General features: G+C 36.9%; 1 protein-coding gene across 1 annotated transcript in view; it reads right to left on the reverse strand.

Moving 5' to 3' along the window:
* ATP10A (ATPase phospholipid transporting 10A (putative)) overlaps positions 1-23,690 on the reverse strand; it is a 110,124-nt gene that overhangs the window by 26,778 nt on the left and 59,656 nt on the right. The window contains exons 3-8 of the mRNA XM_041468592.1: positions 22,545-22,630; positions 16,047-16,153; positions 15,814-15,945; positions 13,313-13,446; positions 11,455-11,707; positions 1,179-1,396 (exon numbers count right to left, since the gene is read on the reverse strand). Coding sequence (XP_041324526.1) covers positions 1,179-1,396; positions 11,455-11,707; positions 13,313-13,446; positions 15,814-15,945; positions 16,047-16,153; positions 22,545-22,630 — 930 coding nt within the window. The remainder of the gene's footprint in view (positions 1-1,178; positions 1,397-11,454; positions 11,708-13,312; positions 13,447-15,813; positions 15,946-16,046; positions 16,154-22,544; positions 22,631-23,690) is intronic.

Consider the following 23,690-nt stretch of genomic DNA (forward strand, 5'->3'; position numbering starts at 1 on the left):
TACTAAGGTATGGTACACTGCAGAGACCGGAGGTGTGGAAAAAATAGACAACAATGACATTTAAAGTTTGGCTTTACATCAGCACAAGAAAAGGAAACCATCTTTAATTGTTTCTTAGAGAACAACCATCCATACATTTGAAGTTAATTCATGAAGGTTTTTTACACTGAAACATTGAGCCCTTTTAACTATCTTTCATCAGTATTTCCCACTTATTTAATATAATTCTTGTGAGAGCAAACTCCAGTATTTTGTAACACAGAGGGAGGCAAGGATACAAAAGATTAAAAGATAAACTGATCTAAGCTTCTTTTCTCAGTAGAATTTTATCTCTTGATGCTCAGCAGCTGATGAATACGAGCAACCAAAGAACTCCAGGTATAAAAACTGCAGCTTGCAATTTTATCAAAAGAGCTTACTCTTCTTGACTGAAATAAAGAAAGTCTACCAGTGCAAACAGCATCTTTCTTTGTCTATATTTGTAATTTGCTTTAAGGGTGAATTTCTGTCAACAGTGCAACAAGGCAAAACCCCTGAATAGACACAGCTTGGCTCCTCTGTCCTCTTATTGCCATTTAGCTGATGGAAAACTTACACAGAGTTACAACAGTGTAAAATAAGCCAAATGAAGTTGTAAGGACATAAAGTCACCAACATTTTGAAATGTAAAAATGTTTAGTTTTTAAAATACAACATATGCAGTCAACTGATAACCACTGAAACATACTAAAAACTATGCTATGTTGTATGTCAACAGTGTCTAAGAATTGTAATACATGGTGTCCACCCCTGCACTTGATAGTTTTAAAATCCTCTGACAAAAGAGAAAAGAATTTGCATATGCAGAAAAATTCAAGTCCTTGATCTCAATGCTATTCTCAGCTTCTGTAGATAAAAGGAAGACATACATTTTCTTTCCAAACTCAAACTATAACTCAAACCAATGTTTCAGATTGTCATTACCTTCAGCTTATTCACACAGACAAGGCATTTAGGTAAGTTCTATGCCAACACTTCATTGTTTTTGTACAAACAGCTGTGACTACAGAAGTAAAATCACCAAGATGAAATCTATAAAGAGTCACAGAATGTTCTGCAGATTTCTTTACCTTCTCCTTTCCAGGACATGGCTCTATAACAAGATACAGCACACTGTGCATTTAGTTCTCATGACTTACCATTGGGCTACTGAATGCAGTGTGTTTCGAGAGTATGCTTGCTCTTTTTGCTTCAGCTCTGCTACCCGTGCGCCGGTGGGTTTTGGTGCTCTGGCTCCTGTGTATCACTTTGAGGCTCTGATGGCTGCAGATACTGTCACGCTGGGACAGAGTTCCTCCTTTTGGGGCTGCCTCTTCTTCTTCTGAATCAGGTTCTTGGTACATCGCTAAGCGTTTGGCTATCGAGTTAAAACAAAGAGGGACAAATGTTGCGTATGTTAAAAGCAGCTTAGAAAGAAAGAGGGAGAGTGACACGGTTTTCAGGTGATCTGACTTTAATATTATGCTGTGCTTTCTCAGTAACAATGAATAATTCCACTACCAGGAGATATAGTGTAGTCTTAATTGAATGGTAGCATCTAATGGAGGATGCAGATAACATAATTAGAAATGTAACACAATGCAAAGGCGGCCTCCCTTATCATCACATTTTCTCTGAAAGGCAGTTAAGACTCTGCAGTAACTCAGTGCATCCCTGAAGACTATTCTCTAGCTCTGCCTGATGAAATCAACCAAAGAATTTGGTCTTCACTTGAAATCTGAGTAGGAAATAAACAATCCAGAAATTTTTCCTGTAATTTCCAACACAAATTTAAAATAAAGTATTTTAAATACTTTACTTAGTATTATTACTACTAAGTACCAGTTACTGACACCTGAAATGCACCCAGAACAGCATGCCTACAGAGAACTACTGCCTTTGTTTTACACACAGAGGTTACAGACAGCATAAAAGCCTTGCTTAATGTCAGGGCCATTTGCTGCAGAGTGGAGACATGAACCCAGATCCTTGACTGTTAGCCTAGTGTTAAAACCACTGTGGAGCCTGTCCCTTCTTCTCTGCATGAGACAGGACAATGCAGCATGCAGTATGAAAAGAGGGGACCCTCACCTACAGCAACACTTTTTCCTATCACCATCTGCTGCAGTGAACAATTCCTGGTTTACACAGAATGAAAGAGTTCTTCCAAATGATATATTTTAGATGAATATTTCCTCAGTGAAGAATCCAACCAAGCCAATTATGCTAGAAAACAATCCTGGCAGTTGGATATACAGAAATCAAAAAGGAAACAAAGCAGAGGTGTGAAACAGCTGTGGAATCCTGCCCCTCTAATGACAGGCTGTTTAGCTCTAACTCATGTACAACATATTTTTTCATTCCTAAAGACCATGAGCATTTAGTAATCTGGGTGATTCATTAGGCAGGGAAATGCCACTCCAACAGGTATCTATTTATTCCTTCATCATGTATTCATTGAAAAGCTTTTCATTATGCTTTCAAAGTAATCCACACCATACAGTACAAGTTACATACTTGTGGCCCAGTTTGTTTCGGTTCTCCAGTGTAACAAATTAGATTTTCCTAATACCAAATGATAAATCACTATGATGTACGTTAATTACTCAGGCCTTTAAGAAACAAAGAAATTATTTCAAAATACTTCCTGAGAATAATCTTGCATAATAGGGTGAGTTTGGCACATGATTGCTTTTAATTTAGCTAGCTTTACAAACAAAGAAAAACCCACCCTCACTATCCACTGCAATTTCCAAACATGTTTTAGCTGTCAAAAAGCAGCTGGAGGAATTGAAAGCAGACCACACACAGTACACAGTGATAGCTCTATCACTACAGTATCATGCATCAGAGGTTTTTTCAACTACATTTGAAACATGTATGGGCTTTGTCTGAAGAATGGGAGTTTCTCAGTCCTGGCTGTGACTGCTCACCTAGTCACTGCTCTAACTCTGTGCCAATATGCAATTCCTCCACTGCACTCTGGCTCCTCCTGGCAAAAAATTCAGACCATGGATTCAGAAAGGACCATAGCACATTTGGAGACACAAAGGACACACTGCAGTTCACTTCTGCCCCACAGGTTGAATAGAGCTGTGCAGCCCAGGTCCTGAGACTGATGTAGACTAATGGTGAATGACTGAGGAGTTTCCTTCATTAGCATTATTTGGTGGGATGCACGTTCCTCTGTGTCACGTGGTGGGAAAGAGGTTGAGCAACATCACGTTCATTGCAGTGAAGGCAGCTGCTCCTTGAGCCACACAGCTTCCAAGAGAATAGCACAGCACTGCTGCCTTATCCTTTCAGTACCTGCCAAGTTCTCTGATTTGTATTACAGAACCTACAGGACAGCTCAAAGAATTAGAGAAGTCACCAGTCCCCTTTGTCCTTCTGTTGCATGGTAATGACCTGCAAGTAAATGAAGTTTATTTCACCTCCAAAGGCTGCTCCCTGCAATTTCATTCATGTGCTTTGGGCCAGTGCAGTTCTAACCTCTCCTATCACTCTTGCCCACTAATTCCCACTTTCTTCTGCTCTGTAACCTTCTGTGTATTTTCCCAGTGGAAATACAGATCCCTATAGTGTGAATTTAATTCAACTGATCATAGGCTCGTCTATACCAGAAGCAGTCTACACTGAGGGCCCGGAAGGAAGGAAGTGGGAGAGAGGGAGGGAGGGAGGGAGGGAGGGAGGGAAGGAAGGAAGGAGGGAAGGAAGGAAGGAAGGAAGGAAGGAAGGAAGGAAGGAAGGGAGCCATGTGGATATCACAGTATGTTAATTTAAGATGATGCCTCAAGAACCAGAATGGAGCATCACACTGAAGGGGTTTTGTCCTTCTCTCCGCTGTGGAGGTTTGATGGAGTGCACACCCCAGGATGAGGCCTGTGTGAGGGCACTGCCCAGTCAGGCAGTGCAACTTCTGCCTTCACGATCTTCTGCAGGTTCCTTGCTACATGCTGCTAATGCCAGGCTGAAAAAATATTGCTCAAGATGACACAGTAGTAAGGTTTTCCACGCTTTACCAACATTTAAGATTTAAGAAATTGTAAGAAAAACATTTTTGTGGTTCATTTTCTCTAGAGCCCTCAGCAGGAAAACCAGTCTCAAGCAGAGCTGGTGTCACGTATGGACATGGCCACTCTCAGGCAAAGCATAAGAAAACTTTGGATTTGCCACAGGGATAGTATTTTCACCATAGATGCTGGAGATTTGAATGCTAGACAGAAATCTGAGCTACTTCTTCTCATAACAGGTAAAGGGATTTTACAACTACTTCAGCTTTGCAAAATGTGCCACTCAGTTGGTCCAACTCCCTTCCAAGCAGAGGTTTTTTTAAAAGGATATATTTTCCTTAATAAAAACCTACTTTAGGTTTCTGCTCTGAAAATATGTCTTGAGATATAAGACTTCAAAGATCCTGAATATAATTTTATTCTCTGTATAAAAACCTCTATGGTTAAGCAGAGAATGCATTTTATGTACAATACACAGTTATGCCCGCATACCATATCTCTGGATTCCTCATTGCTCTTTCTTCTTTCTCGCATTACACCTAAACATATTTTGTTTATTCAACATAGCAAAAGCTGTTTCCTAATGCAGCAGTTTATTTATTAGCATTACACTGATAGCGTGGGTCTTTTTAGTCTCTATAATAATAGCTATCTCTTGCTCCCTATACAGGTTTTATTGTAACACATCCATTTAACTGTCCTTGCCCCTGAGAAAAATGAGTAAAAGGGAAAGTAGGAACAAGACTAGAATCTCATTTAACGAAATCAAATGCAATTCTTTTGATACAAATGGTGTTATTTCAGTTTATACCAAGGGAAACCTGACAGCAACAACAAAAAACAAGCCTGAGCACCTTTCAACATTTTCTCAAGTGCAGTCTTACACATTATGCAGCAAGAATTGAGGAGTTTAAAGAAATAATGAAACCCGCTTTAATCGTTATGCTGTGGCTAAGGTTCACACTGCTTCAGCTGTGCAGTGCGTGCCTCTCTGGGAACATGCTGTTCTCTCCACCCACTCAGCTCCCTCCAATTGAGAACCTTTTCCTGTGAACACTATAACCTGAGAGACATTGTTGTGGGATATTTTTCAGTTTCAGCACTGAAAATTGATGGCCTTGATCTTTTTTTCTATCCAGTTTCTTATTAAGGGCAAAGACACAAACAACTTTGGTAACACAGCAAGCAATTTATGAAAGTCAAATTTCACTATCCTGTACTTCACTTTATATTTATGACACAAAGAAGAAACAACAGTTAATACTTATTCCATTACCCCTCTTTTATCTTTCATAAGACAGCAGGAAGCTATAAATAAAACTCCTGTAGTAGCTGCCAAGTATTGAGAAGATAAATTCTTTATCTTCTGGAAGATAAATTATTTTATTTTAAAAATTCTTTTCTTTAATTTAATTTTGATTTTGGTTTTTTTTTTTTTTTGTTTTTTGTTTTTTGTTTTGTTTTGTTTTGTTTTTTGTTTTTTCTGATTTACCTTTCATGCCATATATGCTCTATGACAAGGAGTCCATTTTGCAGGCTGACAGAGACACTGTTGCCACACATCCAGGTGTTCCACTAACTTGAAATGTGAGATTGGGAACCTGTGAAGAATTTCTCTTCAAGCAGCATAAAACTGCAGACCCCTTAAGCCAGAATACTTAAGCTGCCATTGTGGGGGCACTATTTCACCATGGAAAAATTCCATTTTGCCTCAAACCAGTCAATAAGGCTGCTACTGAACTGTCACAAAGTAAATCTGTATGTGCAGCACTTACACCATCACACCACCTTATTTCCTTATTATTTTATAAGTGCCAGTTTATTTCACTTTGAAGTGCACTCTAGTGTCTACATAAAGATTGAGACAAGCAGCTAAAATGCTATAAATTTGTACAAGTTGGCTAACATAATCTTAATTTACTTTGCAAGAACTTGCCCATAAAAGCAAGCCTTGAGATAAGAAAGCACCAAGATTTCCCCTCCTCAAACCTTTTGACATCCCCAGGGCCTTAAAAACCTTAAGTCCTTTATTAAGAACCCTTTATTCAGAAACTGAGATTATTCCTTTTTTCTTGAGATTTTTCAGAGAAATTGTCAGTGTAGGTATATGGTTAGAGAGAAGTAGTACTTGTCCCTAAGGGAGAGTTATTCTGTCTTTTACAGGATTTAAAATGGGGCACTCCCTATGTACTGAGTTCTACATCTGCTCATACAGCTCTCTTCTTAGTTACCAACTAGAAATTTTCAAAAAGAATAAGAAAGGTAAAGAGAAATTACAAAAAAGCTACACAGAATGCCTAAAGCACCCAGTTCTGCTAGAGATTTTCAGCTTTCCAGGAAAGGCTAGATGGACTATTCTGATTTCTGAAGCTCATCAGATTTTAAAGGTGGCAGATGAGAAATCCCTTTGGAAGCAACTACTGCATTTATAGAAAAGATTTTTCAGTTTCTATGGCTTAAAAAAAGAGTAATTCTCTAATATGGCTGGACTATGCAGGCTATGTTCTCATGACTACACACAAAAAGAGTAAGAAAATTCCACTACAAAACAGCCCCCTGAACTAGGAAAGATTTTTTTAACATAATGTATTTTCCTGTAAAAATCAGTTGCTAGCCAACCTTCATCAAGAAAAACTGGACAGTAGAAAGAAACTCATTCTCTCTCAGATTTAGTGATTATGAAACTTTGTTAAACAAGAAAAAAATCACTGAGGTTTTTATCATCTAGCTTCACTTCCATAAACTTCTCTTATTCTTATGTTGTCTATAGTTCTTTCAGTCATTGGAAGGAAGTGGGAGGAATTAAAAGAATGAAAAATTCAGATTTTTCAGATCTTTGTGGTTGTATTCAGAAGATTCAATTTGTGTTTTGTCAACAGCTTCATACAATGGGTAGCTAAAACTAGAAAAACAGAAATCACATCCCATAGGCAAGAGGGTAATTAATGCAGCATTTGGAAAACAACTATGACAAATGTCAGGCCAAGACCATCTGGTTGTAGCTAAATCATGTAAGGACTTTCAGAAGCACAGTGGGCTTTTGGGCACCTACTGTCTCTGTGACTAGCAGGCAAACTTGGGGCATGGCCAGCTCCAAGATTAGGAGCCGTCTCCTAGCCTGAATGAAGAGTGCTGGTATGGCCATGCAATTTGACATGTAGGGAAACAACACATTTTCTCTTCTTTTGTGCTAACATTCTTTTGGGCTAGAAGGTAGTACTGATTGGAAGAGTAATTCTGGGATTTAAGCAGAGTGTAGTGCCAATGGGTATTCTGTAAATACCCAAGACACTTATGAAAGGGACAATCATTCTTCTACAGAGAGTGGTCCATGACATACCCTGCTCCTGAATTAACACTCTGACAGTTAAGAAAAACCTTTGGAGAAGATAATATACAGATGTGAGGTAGGAATTATCTTTCTTTGTACAGAGAATTCTACACCACAGAGAAACAGGAACATATTAGAGAACCACCATAGATGTCTAAAAAAAATCTGATAAAATACATCCTCCAAATGTTTAATTTTCTCCAGTGATTGTAAACTTATCAGATTACTATCCTCCATGCAAATATCAGCAATTAGGTAACTAGTATCCCATCCTTGTCAATAGTCTCCACAGGAACTAAATGTGCAGTGCAAATTCCCATAGTTTGATCCAAATCAGTGCATAATCCACAACCAAAATATGGTAAGTGACCTCAACAGTGATGAGTATTTCATAGTGCTTCCATCATGGAACTCTTATTATGTATGCTACGTTCCTGGATTCCTCTTCAGTGCTAAGCTTTTGCATAGCAGAACCTATGAGTAATACTTTGTACTACCTTCAGCTGATGCTATCCCACACTAGTGCAATTTATTGCCCACTATTATTTATGTTTTTGTCACCTCTTGTCTAGACTAAAACAACGCAATACTCCTAGGCAAAGCACCATCCACCTATCATAAGGAACTTAGAGGTTATAGAGAATTCTGGAGAAAAATGTTTTCTCCAGAACATTAATGAAAACTTGCTTCCCATACCTAAAAATGTATTGTCTTGCTCAGGGTTTCTGTTTTTATGTTAAAGCATGCAATAATTGCTTCAACTCTGCATAAGGTCTGCATAAACCTCTGTGATGAAAATCATAATTAACATGTCCATGTTTGATGCAAAACAGAACTCTTCTTCATAATCATAAAGCTCAACTTTCACATGGGGAATTTATACAGCTTTGTGGCATGAATTTCTAAGGAAAAAAGGATACTCCCACCATTCAAGAAAAAAGACATGCTGCCTCAAATATGCCAAACTGAACACACACCTTTAAAGTAGCCCCCAACCCTTCAAAATTGTGTACTGCATGTATAGAGAGAGGAAGAAGGGGAAAGATCAATCTACATGGCAGGGAATTCATGTGCATTGCTTAATGCACTCCCTGAGTGCAAGGAACTGAGATATGACAATGTCAAATGCAGTATAGTAACAAGTAGAACAGAAAAGAATGGGATAATTTCTCATAACTCTGAATAAATTTTAGGGAGAAGAGCTTATAAAGCAGCATAGAGAAAATTTATGATGGCTATTCACAATCTGTTGGTTGAGTAATTAACAGATATGCAGTAGTCCTAGATTATGCAGAAAAAAATGCTTTAAAGGAGAATGAAAGTTCAAAAGTTCAGAAATTTCAGACCTCAGTTTGCCAGTGTAGACGTAACTCTCCTGCTCTGTGTGTGTGCATGGCTTAGCCCAAGAATATAGGACCTCCAACTGACTTCAGCGGAAAACTTGCCAGAAAATCTTGCCATGGGAAAAAAAGTCTGCTACATCTTAGCCTTGTTCTTGGATATGGCTGAATGGTGCTGTTATAACTAAATTTCTCTCCTAAAATTTATGCCTGAGGCAAACATCTGGCATGACAAATTTGAAAGAATAGTTTAAAGTTTTGTACAGCTATCCAAAACTGAAAACAGGATCTTATCATAAGCAGGGTCAAGCAACTGGAATGACAGGCACTGCTACCCCACCGTAGCAGAATAACAAACTTAAACCAAAGAGCTCAGAGCAAGGTTATTTCCATCCTTAGACATCTACTTTTACAGTGGAAAATCACCTGTTATCAACAGCTTTGCATCCTGACCCATGTACACTAATTTTGAATTAACTTCTTCATATAAAGTGCTACTCGAAGTTTGATTCCAAATAGTAAACTACTGTGCATGAAAAAAATACTTGGATATGTGAAGATGTAGTGTCATCTCTGAAACAGATCAAAAAAGGCAAATGCATTTTACTTGACTTTCTAGCATATATGCCAGACTCATATCATCCCCTAAGGGAAAGATTTGAGAATTTTCTACTTCACTAAATCTTCATCAAAACCTGAGGTGCAGAGCAGGATGGCATCAGTTTTAACATAAGCAGGAAATTCAGATACTCTGGTATAAGACACAGAAAAGTGGCTGACAAATAATCTGCAAGTAAGCACACAGCAATGAAATGTTGCTGATGCATGCCCTAAAACCAGAAAAAGCTGTGATAGACGTTTTATCATATCTAAACAAGAAGGCTTCAGCAGCAGAAAAGAACAGATGGCTATAAAATCAAACTGCAGAATAGGGTTAACAAAATACTTGAATGAAGAATAGTATTTATTGTGGTATTTATACTGATTATAGAGAACAAAATAAATAGAAATTATCAAAATTTATATAAAGAATCATAGAGAAAGACCTATTTTCCTTAGAGGGAAAAAAACCCCAAAAGAACAAAAACATATATTGTGTCAATTAAAAAGTTATATTTGTCATAAATTTTATACTGACTGGAGTTACAATGAAGCCCAAACAAAGCCATAGGTGAAAAGAATGACTGAAAAAATTGATCAGTTTATGTATCTGACACTTTTGTTTGTAGTGACATTCACTCTGTTTTCATTAACTTTTATATTGTAATATGAAATCTTAAGAGGAAAGCATGCACAAACATAGATTTCTGTTAAATTCACTAATCTGAAGAAAAAAGATCTGAACATTCAACACTCAAACTTAAGGGCCTGAGTTCAGCTGACATATATCATCAGATGATACCAAGCACATAAAAATACTCTGTCTGCACTGTTTGAATTGTCAATAATATTCTTGTGAGGAACAGAATACACTTTTAAATTAGTACAAACAAGCAAACAATCAAGGGCACAGAAGAAGCAAAAAAGAATAAATAACCAGAGTGTCACAATCAGATTTAGGAATCCAGCAACATACTCTAAGTTCTAATTCCCTTCTCTTTCTTATCAGGTGTACAGAGGTAGAAAGTCACAGGTTCTCCCTAAGTCCTTTCCGTAACACTTATAACACTACCCAAAGGTCTGGTTTCTTGAAAAAAAGTGCCTTAAATTTAAGGTCTCAGTACTACTTTAAAGTAGGAGAAAAAACCCCAACAATCTACTACTTCAAAATATCTTTTTCCGGTTTAAGATCTTGTCCTCTTTTTAAAGCATGTTTTAGAGTTCCCAGTCTATTTTGATTCTTTATCTTATTCTGTATCTTATTTGTAAGCTGAAATTCTGTAGTGTTCTTTAAGAAGAGATCTTTATGTGTTGTGTAGAATAAGAAACTTATTTTTTGCAAACAAGAATATTGCAGTTGTCAATATTTTCCTACAGAAATATGATTTTAATTGTTAAGATCTGTTCTTTCAAAAATGATAATGATAGTATGCTAGAGAAAAATAACACAAGTTACAAACATCATAAAATAGGAAATTATAATTTTAAAAGGATGAAGAAATAACACAGGGATGACAACTCTCACATTGCCTTGTGAAAAACAGTAATCTTTTACTGTTTTAAGAGGTTGATACTTGAATGTGAATGTTGTCTCAACTGCAGTGTTCATAGAGCAAACATACCTGACACAGACACTTTTCACACAGGAGCACTGATAAGAATCTGACTAAAGTAACATAAAATATGCAATTCTATCAGATTATGTTTCTTGTTAATATGAAAACTGGCATCTTTGTCTGCATTTATTTCTCAGTACAAAAGGATAATCTCATTGCAAGTATTCAATCAGACACTAATCTGGCTGTATGCTTAAAAGCATTATTTTACACTGCATACTTCAAACACACCAAAGAAGTGGGATACCAGCAGCATCATTCAATTTTCTTACATCAGCCATGTGCTCAAGTGCTTTATTACATCAGGAGCTAAACCCAAAAGCTTTAAATGTCTCGAAACATACTGTATATATTACAGAACACTCTGGTAAGATTGTCATTGCTGGCTGAACACAGCCATTGAATTACACTGATCTGACAACAGCTGTTAAATTTCTTTTGTTTTCCTTTTTGATTTAAGATTACATCAACTTTTATGACTACTTCAGTTTGCCCAAAGTACAACTGTTAGATAGAAAATGTAACCATGAGCTCACCGTTATCATCGTGGGAATACTCTATTCCAGAAACAGTACATCTTCGGAAAACCATCTTGTTTTCAGTAAGTGTCCCAGTCTTGTCTGAAAATATAAACTGCACCTGACCCAAGTCTTCTGTGATATTTAAAGCTCGGCACTGCAGTTGAGAGTCTGTTTCTTCATCATATAAATCTTTATCTTGATGAATAAAGTATACTTGGCAGATTTTAACTATTTCAATAGATACATACAAAGAAATTGGAATCAGAACCTAGAGTACACAAAAGGAAAGAGAATTAGGAGAAAACAGAAGCAAGGACACAATCAATTATTAAAGTTAGTTAACTTTGTACTAGACTGGAACATAAAGAGGCTATTTACTTTAAACATCCACTCTAAAGTTATTATCGTGCTTAAAGAGTTTATTTACTGTGTTAGATGAGGAAAACCTATGGTGAATTGCAGAGCTGGAATGCATTATTATGTCTAGAAAACTGATTATCAAAACATGAACAGAAGCAAATATTTCTTAGGCTAATAAGCTGAGCTTTAAACTAGCTGGGGAAGGAAAAGAAAAAAAATCCAAACCCAAATCAGACCATACAATCAGAATACTGTAGATGTGAAAGGATTTAATAAAATTGTTCTGCATAAATAATAGACTTTACAAATTCATTTTGCAGGAATACAAGAAACAAAATGAAAAATGTTAATCTTTCCATAGGAACAGTATCTTTGGCCTTGACTTTTGTACTGCAAATTAGCTGAATGAAGACCACATTTTATAAGTGCTGAAGAAGGAGACATGAAAAGACTTTCAACTGTTTCTTGAGGATTGTCAAAACCACAGAAAATACCTAATTTGTACTTGAGTTTTTCTCTGCAGATTTTTTTTTTTTTCAGGATAGAAATTCCTGACTGCATACATTGTTTAGTTTTCTGAATTAGATACGCGGGAGAAATTATAGCATGGCTGTGGGTGGTGAATATGGTCATTTAAACAAAAACAACAGTGAAATGTAGGTGTTTAAAGAAATCAGTGGTGAATTTTCTTAACCAATATCATAACCCAATCCCTCAGGGTAAAAATTATTTTTACAGTCTTTTTCATTCCCTTTTATAAACAAGTTGCTATCTCCAGTAAAGCAACCTCCTCCAGTGTCCCATTAGGCAAACTTCCATATATCTCAGTGACATGAGGTTCTTTTACTTCTCTGAACTTAACCACCTTCACCATTCAATATATTTCTCCTCAGGACCAAGAAGCTTTTAACATAGTTTGTTACCTGCTGACATATGGTTTTGCTAAGAGAAATATATCTGAAAAACTGTTAAAAAGTATAAAATTAATTTTCATACCAGAACACTGTACCCAAAGTGGCTTCCTCAGTCTCTGAGGTGTTGTTTCACAGCGGGTAGACAGGAAGAGTAAAGCTTGTTTCCTGGTTCATGGGGTTGTTCCTCCCCAGGTGCAGAACCCTGCACTTGCCTTTGTTGAATTTCAGGCAGTCCTCCTCTGAGAATTCTCTCCAACCTGCCAAGGTTCTTCTGAAGGGCTGCACAGCCCTCTGGGCTATTGGCCACTCCTCCCAGCTTGGTGTCAGTGAACTTGCTGAGGAGGCATCTGCCCTTCATACAAGTTATTGGTGAGTAAGTTAAACAACACTGGGCCCCGTATTGAACCTTGGGGGACATCACTAGTGACAGATCTCCAAATAGACCCTGTGCTACTGATTACAACCCTCTAGGATCTTTTTAGGGCTTGATTAGCTTCTTACATGGTGGTGGTGAACCTTAGTGGTGAAACAAGTACTACATATATAATTTTATTGCAGCCAACTAGGAACAGAGGTGACAGCATGTACAACTTGATTACCTGGAACACTATGATCATTGTCAGAAATAAATATACTGCAGCTAAAACAGGTGACAAATATTTGCCATCGGGCCCTGGAACATCAAAAATTGGTTTCTTCTTCTCACCATACTGCCACACCCACAGACCGTGACCTGCAGAAAAATTGGCAGACAGAAAAAAGCAAATTAACTCCAAGCAAAAATGCTTATGGTATAACTTTGTTCTTAAGAGTTCTCTGGGAAATTGTTATTTGTTTTCAAATATTCTGCATGACTTCTGAAAAATGCCCTAAAGCCTTGGGTTTTTCTGCCTTGGGATTTGGGGTTTGAGAAAGGGCTTTGGCTGTCTTTAAGCCATGCAAGACTAATTTCTCATAACTTTATCTAAATAAAGTGAGCTGGCTAGTCTAAATTACTAGTTTTGACTGTTTCTGTAATCACCAAAGAAAACTACACTTCTTCAGAAAATTATCAATGATATGCTGTGTGTTAAAATGAAAGAACTCAACTGACTGCACTAGATGTATGTACCAGTCAGCTATCAGTAAACTAGCTTTAGAAGAAACTTTAATTTTACTGTGTGAATTATATCCACCACATGCACAGAACTAATGAAATAACAGTATCAATGGAGTCAACAGCATGGAAGCTGAGGAATGAAGAGCAAAAGAAATTCTAGGTCTTGCTCAAAACGTTTTGGTTGTTTTTTTTTTTTTTAAATTGATTATGTTGATAACTAAATAAATATAAGATTTTTATTGTTTTGGGAAAATTACATTCTTGCTAGAGAGACAGAAGGCTGCCTTTTTAAGTACAGCACTAAGATTTAAAATCCTGAAATCCCTAAAATGGTATGCCTGATGTTTTTAAGGCGTAAAAAACAAGGAAGAATTCTTCTGCAACGAAAAGCATTCAAGCTATCACTATATAGTGAAAAATTTTCTGATTCTGAAAATCAGAAATAAAGGACAAAGGTCTACTTTAAAAGTAATCTTCTGTAAGTCATTCTTTGACAAGATCCTTTACATATTGATGCATAAACCCAGTACTGAGTGCTTGAAAAATAAAAACACATAAATGAGCACATTATTTTGACCCTATAGTACCAATATGAGATCACACGCATGATGTATATTTATGCATATATTTTTATTCTTGAGAGCAAAAACAGAAAGCTCCACACTGAGAATGACCTACATTAAGGTTTGTTTTATAATACCCTTAGATTTTCGAATGAATTAAGTGTCATATCTCCAGTTATACTTTATTGACAGAAGGCGCAAAAATGGTCTGATTTCTGCAGAGCACCAGGCAACTCAAAGGGCTCCAGCAAATTCCTGCCCAGCAGTCTGTGGCTGTCAGCACCTCGAGCAGTTTGCTCTGGCCCTCTGCTGGCGGCTTCCAGCCTTGTAGCGCACGGGACAGAAGGGAAGGTGCACTTGTCACCTACTGAGTGCCACCTCTGGGGAGCCCCAGCTGGGCTGAAGCCACTCACAGGGCACACACCCGCTGCTGCTGCTGCTCTGGGGACAGTGGCAGTGGCAGAGGGGACAGCTGCAGGCGGTAGCTCCCTGCTGTGAAGCCCCACCACGACACTTCAGCCCTGAGGACTGGGCTCCCCAACACTGAAACGCTACAAAAGCGTGTCATGAACTCAGTGGAAACAAATAAGCTGGCTGGTTCGCAGCTGGAAATACTCATCTTTAAGCATTTAACAATACCTGGAAAAAGGCACAGAGAGATATATTAAAGTGGCATAAGATTGTTATTAAACTACACCATGGTTGTTAAGAAACATTCTGGTGTTTATGCCATATGACTCACATGCAAATATTACAGAACACACAAATATTAAGGAAATGGAATTCACATGCCATATATAAAAAATAATTTCTTGTGCCAAATGTAAAACTCAATTCTTTCTCACAAATCAACAGCAAAAAGGCCTGAGGAGACATAACCTGAACTGCAGCATTTCCTTGAACACTTCCAGAAGTTTAGAGAATATTCTGCTCGGATTTATGCAGACTTTTGCTTACTTCTTTTATGTTATGGCTGCAGCCTTAGGGACAGTGAGTCTATGTCGTGCACTGTGCCCTCAATTTAATAAGTAGTACTGGGGAATATCACTGTGCTGATTTTGTTTACTCTCTGCTCATAAATTACTCTACTGCCTGATTAATGACAAGTTACACTCTGCCACCTGTAATTTTGAGGGGACTACTATAAACTGAGGGCTTTTTTGGGCTTGACATTTTTGGATGCTATCAAGGGGAGTATAATCTAAGCCTTCAGATCTCTGGTACTAATAGCATATATTTAATTGAGATTAAGAAGGTATTTTGATCAGGTTGTGCATCAAGACATTTTAATTTTTGACAAAAATAAGAATGGAGACAGCTGTATGGACTTTATGTTTTGAAAGACACGTACGTTTCTGATAAAGCTAAGCACATGAATCCCAAGACAGTGTAATACTTAACTTAAACAGCAGTGTTTCTACTAGTAAAGAACACTTACCAATGGCAGAAAACAGACACATGATAAGAAGTATGAGGACACACCAAAGGACATCAGCATTCATCTGCCTTTCAAGCTTACTGCGCTTGTAACGTGGTCCATTATTATTTAACAAAGCTTTGGTCTCATGGCCTGCAGAAAGAATTGCACCAAACATGTCATATGGAACTTGGCTATTATTTTATAGCTACAAAAAGGTGGTATGCCCTATAAGACAGAAAAGCAGCTCTTACCTGCATAGATTACTATTCCTGCAACTTCTTCTGTGTTTCTAATGGTACATCCACGTAACAAAAGATTCTCTTTGAACAGTCCATCCTTTTTTCCACTTTTATGAATACTACGGAAAATTTAAAAACAGAACAAAACACAGCATGTCAAAACATCAAGCTTGTTACATCTTACTTGTAATATAACAAGTCCAGGAAACATCTTCAGCATTTAAGAACTTTTTTCAGTTTGATGGCAAAATATTTCATTGCATCTTCCTCCTGGGAAGGTTCTCCTTTGTTCAACTTTGAAATGACTTACCCAAGGATCCCCGACATGCAGCAGCCCAGCTGGAGCAGCACCAGTTGCTGTTGGATATACAAATGTCCTGGACAAATGCTCACTAGAGACACGTGGGCCAAATCGACAGCATGTGTGCAGCCTAGCTAATGCTTGGAAAATGCACTGGACTTCCTGTGCGTGTGTAAACTGACTGAGCAATCACAGTTAATCCAGTCCACCTCAAAGCAGCTGTGTACTGGATAGAATTAACCCACTATTCACATGTGCTTACTAAAGAAATCCTAGAAAGCAATATGGTGAAATTGGGAAATGACTGTGCTTCAGAAGTAGTGATACTAAGGAAGATGTGCCAGGGATAAGACACATGACTTCAGTGAAAAGAAAAGGAAAAATATTCCATGTTTTTATTCCATGTATCAATGAAAACAAGAGAAATTATTTTCAGAACTCTCTCACCAACTATCAGGCAACACAATTCTTCAACTATCTAAGAATGGCCTGCACCCTGAGGATTCTTGTTGACTAACACCAAAACACAGGAGAAAAATGGAATGGAGTCACATTTCTACTACAACTTATTATCTGCTAGGCATGGACTAACTGAAATTTCAGCTGACAGAGAAATACAGAAAATAGCCTTATGAGAATTAACAGGGAAATGATAAAAAATAATAGCAATTAAAAATTATATTAGAATTTTTACTATGTAAAAAAGACAAATAACAATTTAAAACCACTTTCAAATGAATAAAATTTCATTTTATCAATCGAAGTATCCCAATGCCTCAGAGAAGATTAAAGCAAATCTGAATTGTTTAAATGTCCTCACTTTCAGACCATCAAAATCATCACACTTTCAATATGCTACACTAAAATTAACATTGTGCTGCTGCAACAACACCAAATCTACCAAGTCTACCTGGATTTGAGCACTTAAAATTCTCTGTCCCCTGAAATCTGCAAACTGGCTTTAAATTGTCCTTTTTATGTAAAGGTGGAGTTCTTTTTATTTGCTTCCTATTTTCTAAGCCTTCACATCTGGGTTATATATACATGCTTTTCCCTCTTAGGTTCTTCTCTTTTTCTAAATGAGGACCAAAATTGTAATTTAAGTACATACTTCTAGGATCCAGGCCTAGGAACTACACCAAATACTCTGAGATTTGTAAGAAGAAAAGGTTCACATTGGTGAGTCCTTTGTACTTGTCCCAGTCTAGTAGGACTACTTGCAGAATATTCTGTAATACTGGTTATGCTACATAACCTCAACAGTCAAAGCTTTTAGTGAGCAGAATGTATCTGTGTGTATATACACACACATATACAGCCTTTTTTAGTTCAGCACAGTATATTATACCCACCCTCTGCTCAAAATATATGCATATATATTAAAAGTATTGGTATGTCAATAAGTATGCTTAGCTTTTCTCTGCAAGGATGGAGAAAAAACACTGGGTTTGACTGCTGAGGTAGCAGCAGCAGTGATAACATCTGAATAGAGGCTAGAAACAGAGAAAGAAAGAAGTGGATAACACCAAATTTGCAATTCTGACACGAAAGTCAAAGGTGGTTTTTTAGTCAGGAGACAACTTCCCCTGCTCAGCCCATCCTCCCTGCCAGTCTCAGAGAGAACAGAGCTTTTACTTCTGTTCTTTTCAGCAAACCTCCTTAACCCACTGTCTCACCTTTTGCCAAAGCGGCATCAGTTGGGGGGCTGCCCAACATCCCTCTGGCAGAATGGCAGTAGGTGTCAATTTGTCTGTGCTTGAACTATGGGAAATAATTTCTTAATGATTCCATACTGTCAAAATTACACTGCTACCAGGATTCTGTCATTCCTCTGATTTTTAAGGCTAAATTCTGCATTAGGCTTTCTTATAAATCATGAGAATGTTTGAGTTTCCAATAAATTTTCAAAATGATAGCTATGATTCCAGTTAATAAATGGGATTTTTAGAGATAAACCTACTTAAGTGGTACTTGCTTTGGCTTATAGTTTTATAACCTTTGTTAATTCTTTACACTTCACAGGAACAGTGGACTGTGCCAGGTATATTGCACATGGCAAACGTCACATACTATTACTTGTATATTTGTCCCATACAATTATATATTTGTTCTTACTATCTTAGCTTACAAAACAGCTCCAAAACAATTGTGCAACATCTGAAGTTAACCTGTAGGTGTTAAAACCCCAATCTACTGCTCTCCCCCACAGGCTGAGCCTTCTTAGCACATCTCATCCTTACATGAATTTGGTACTGCTTTTTACTTTCCCATATCCAAATGAAGTCAGAGAACTCAACTGTTGCTCACAAGAACTTTAGAAAACATGGATGAAATCAAAATCTGGAAGAAAGAAGCCAGTAGAGGCTGGAGGAAACTCAATTTGCCTCTTGTCTCCAGTCACTCCCAGTGACTCAGTAACACAACATACACATAAAACAGTTGGGCACAGATGATAAAAGGAAGGAAAAATTGCAGACATAAAGGTCTGGATTAAAAAGTAATGAAAACTAGAGTTAGATAAAACTGCTCACTTTAATAACAAACCTGCCAATTGTAAACTTTGAGTCTGGGTCAACAGACAGCCTAGTTCCCATTTCTAGCCCTGCAGATTTATAAACCTTAAGCTTGTTACAAAGGCTGAAGAGTCTGTTTTTCCCCTTTTTGGATTCTGGCCAGTGTAAGTTACAGGCAAAGAAGGAAGATTTGCTCTGTCATTCTTTAGAACAGTGTCTGGCTGAAGCCACTCAGATTCCTGGAATGCAAAGGCTAAGCCGTGAGGAAATGCACTGGCAAGTGTGGGTGCAAGGCTCTTTTTCTCTGCAATTTCTCACATGAATGACACTGCAAAAATGCAGTACCTTCAGATCTAAAATACAAATGTACCACAAATTAGGAGAAGTGAGCAGATCATTTGCAGTTAACTACTATTATGCTACAGCACTCTGAAAGTCTTTATACAGAAGTAAGCCTATGGTTTAATACAGCAATGCAAAAATTACCCTGATGGTAGCTTGCTTCAGCTTTCTATTATGTTTTAACATGTTATGTGTCTACCACCATTAAATGACAAGGTAACCAATGATAACTGTATTCAAAAGAGAGTAGTTTCTTTCACATTTTGGTTTATCAAGTGTCTTACAAAGGAAATGGTAGAGCTGGCATTACTTTCCAAGGCTTGACACTCCCAAAGAAAATATTCAACAATCTTAAACATGATATCAGTGAACATTACCAGTCAGAAACTTCCTGACTTTCAATTGATGAAAATTAGTCGAGGTTGCTTTGGTTTTTTATTCCAGGAGTGGAGCTATTACTATAGCACATTAAAGAGACATCACTATAGATTTATATTTGTTTTTTCTTAAAAAAGTTGTAACATGGTTTTATATTAATTTGGACAACCTTTGAAACAGAAATACACACATGTATTCATCTCCTTCTTCTTCTTCTTCTTCCAATTCCAAGCTATACTTATTTTGGTATGATCAGATAAAATTTTATGTTCTTTTCTAAGAATAAAATTATTATTTTCAAAAAGCTGAAAAGTCAGATTCCCAATTACAACTTCTCTTTTTCCCTTGCCCATATACACACAAAAAGGTACAAACAAGATTTTAAAGCAAATATGGCTATTTTTGGAACCTGGAATTGGATTTTTGAATGTTTGCCATGCATACTGTACATAATCTGGCTAGACACATATGGGCAGGGGGCATGTTAGGTTTTGTTCTACTCTTCTTACACAGAATATGTTTATAGGGGAAATAAAAGTGAGGGAAAGTGCTTGAGTTATTTGGGAGTGCAGAAACTGCAAAAGAGAATTAAAGCAAGCACCTGAATAAAACTGGTAGTCTCTGCCTGTGCATCTGCACACCCTGAGTGTGTTCAATGCAGATTGTGGCAACACAGCTGAAAAATTCAGATGCAGCAATGTACATGTACACTTTCAGATATAGGATAGGGCTAGGCCCATCTCAATGCATTTTGAAGTATCTTTTTTTTTTTTTTTTAAATATCATGTCTCCTTTTTTCCATGCTACATTGGCTACCTATAGTGATTTTATTTCAGTAAAACTGTGGAGAACAGATTTTTTTACATGTTTACAGCACACACACACAAAAATATTTCTATTTCCTAAAAGATTTCTCAGCACTGACATTAAAACCAAAGACCACATTTCATACAGGAAAAAAAAATCTGAATCAAAACTAGAAACCTATTAAAACCTAGTCAACATGTCTAGGAAACTTTGGTAGTAATGTTTCAGCACAGCTTTTACCTATGGATCTGTTGACAGTCTATTATTTCATGGGATTACTATTTAATATTTTGGTACCATTTCAGTCGAGCTATTATTGGCTGGTAGGTATCTGATCCATTATTTCAAGCAGCAACTACTGGTAAAATTTTGAACAAGAATTAAGATCTGAGTTTGACATGACAATGACATGTTTCAATTTAGATATGTTAATTGCTATTCATCTTGTTAATGAATGATTTGAAATAGACTCCTGATTCCATTATACTAATGAAGGAACTCTAAAAAGTGGGGGGAAAAGCCTACTTCTGTGATAAATTAGGGGATTGAGAACTTATTTTTTGAGGGGTTGTTCCCCACTCACTAATTCTAATGGCCCATGGGCCTTTAGCTGTAAATCTCTTGGAACATAGCTGATGAGAGGGTGGAAATCACCTGATGATTTTGCCAGATTCAGAATTTGTGTCAAAACATATTCTCCTCATTTGTGAAACTATAAAATACAAAGAAGATTAAATATAATCAATACTAAACAATAGTCATCAAAAAGATAATACCATGTTTTCTGCTATGTAATTCAAATGGTTCTGTAACTTACATGTCACAGGCCTTTTCCACATGGAGTAAATAAGTAAATATAAAATGGAAGAAAAATTTATGCATCTTTTCTACAGTATTCTGCTCAATATTTTGGGGACTAAGATTCACATATAAAGTGTACTAGAAAAGCTGCCAAACTTTCCATTTCCATATCTGGAAATGGCATGTCTACAGTAGAGCAGGCTCTCTATTACAAACCCTCATGCAGTAATGTCTAATACTAAACTTTTTTCTTCACATGAACTGTAAAGCTTTGTGCTGCTAAATAAAGGAACACATTTTCCCACACTACAACTTTTGTAGTTTAAAGAAACTGTCCTGATTTACACCAGTTGACAGTACATCCTACACAATCTGTGACATCTGAGAGTAGTAACTATGGTGGTAAATGGCATCACTATAAAAAACTCCCCGAGCTCCAGCAATTTACCTTGTGACATTTACACAATTTAATACTGCTTATCATTCCTAATCAACATGGGTGGTAAATCATTGTATTTGAAATGGAATTAGTGTCAGTTTAACTGCCGTCGTTAAAATTTGGGCAAAAATTATGTATCCTGGGCTCTCACTCTCCATGTGGTTATAACAGACTGTAGAAAAATAAGTCATGCAAGAGTGCATCTCCTAAGCCACCACAATCAACATACCTTTACAGTACAGACCAGTCTACATAAGAAGCAAATCCTAAAACATTTGCACATATTAAAACATTTGTTTCTGAGCAGGACTGATTGGCCAGAGATGAGGGCCCTGTTAATGTAGTTCTGTTTGTTTAGAATTAAGTCAAGTGAGCATAGGTGATGTGGTAATGCACAGGAATACCCACTGTGTGAGCCAATAATTTCATTTTATCTGAATAGAAGAAAGAACATGTATTAAAACACGGGTATTATTTTATCTGAATAGAAGAAAGAACACGTAAGACACATGTATTAAAAGAAACATTCAACAGACCCATCTTCATGAAAGTGTACAACAGATTGTGCTTGTTTGTTGCCTCTCTTGGACTAGTTTTCTATTTCTTCCCATTTCCAGATGGGCTTTTTTGATCCATGGAGGAAATAGGAGAAGAGTGCCTGTAAATGCACTGCTTCATACATTTATTTCTATAGTGTAAGCTGATTGAAGGTAGCAAATAAATCCATCCTAAGGAATGGAAACATGAGGTTCCCATCTCACCCTGAAGAGAGGATCATCTAAAAGAGCCTTAAATAGGCAGCCCTATTCAGATGAGATGATGATGCAACTTACAGAAGACAGCACAAAGCAAACAAGCAGATATATATATATATATTTTATTCCATATTAGAGAAGTGTATACTGAAGGATACTATATGAAATACTCACATGTAACCTCGAAACCTACTTAAGTCATTGTTTGGCTTCTCACATTCAATCACACTGGTGAACTTCAAGGGGTCAAATTCTGAGTCCTAGAATAATAAGAGTGTTCATTATTTAGAGCAAAAATGTGAAAATTTTGTCCAAAATAACTTTCTTTTCTAGTTTTTGTAATATTATAAAGTCCATTTTTTTTTCCAAAGGCAATGAAAGCAAAGATGCAGACCACTGGCACTGAAAATCAAAGGGACTCGGGAAAAAAATTCCAAAGATGCCTCCCAAAATCTCCCTTACAAGGATCACTTCTGTTCTGCAACTGGAATATGCCAAATGATTTTGGTCTGCAGTGGAAAAATGAAATTTACCTGAAAAATCTCAAAATCTTAAACATTGTCATTATCCTTCATGTTCAGTGAAGCCAGCAAAAATTTAGAACAATACAAGTCAATACACTGCCAATTATCAAAAAAGCTAACATGAGCTTTTGAAATATTAGCAAGCCTTCTTAATTGTTTTATGCCAACAGAGATGGATTAGTCTACTATAGTAAATTACACATATAGCAGAATAACTTTTTCTTAATTATCACTTAAAAACCTTCTTGATTGTCTAGCTCATTACTCTGAAACTGGTATTGTTGCTGACTGTTTAACTTTATCTGTAGTTAGCACCTTGTTGTGTTTGAGGAAAAACATCACATCACAGCAGAATTACTTTTTTAAATAAAAATCAAGGTTCTCCTTTTTTTTGCTAGCTCAAACTACACATTGAAAGCAGATATATCTGATCCTGGTGCTACAGAGAAGGTTGTTTATCTCAGTCAATGAGGATGACTTTCATAAAACAGCTTCGCATAGCATTTGAAGCAAAGAACTAATCGTGAATTCTCATATTATTAAGGTTTCAATGGTGACAGCACTTCGTATGTTATATTATATAATGGTTTTGCTGAGCTGCTGGAGACCCCAACCACTACTTTTTAGAGTAAACTTGTGAGAATGGTTGACTGAGAATCAGTAATCACAGGACAGACACAATCTTATTGCCAGTTTCTCTGAAACACACAGGTGTCTCTGGGGTATTTTGATGTTGACTCTACTCAGGTGAAAGAAACCAGATTTTGAGTAAGAGATAAAAGAAACTAGAGGATAT

This window comes from Pyrgilauda ruficollis, unplaced genomic scaffold (assembly GCF_017590135.1).
Source record: "Pyrgilauda ruficollis isolate IOZ18807 unplaced genomic scaffold, ASM1759013v1 scaffold22, whole genome shotgun sequence".
In the NCBI taxonomy this organism is placed as follows: Eukaryota; Metazoa; Chordata; class Aves; order Passeriformes; family Passeridae; genus Pyrgilauda; species Pyrgilauda ruficollis.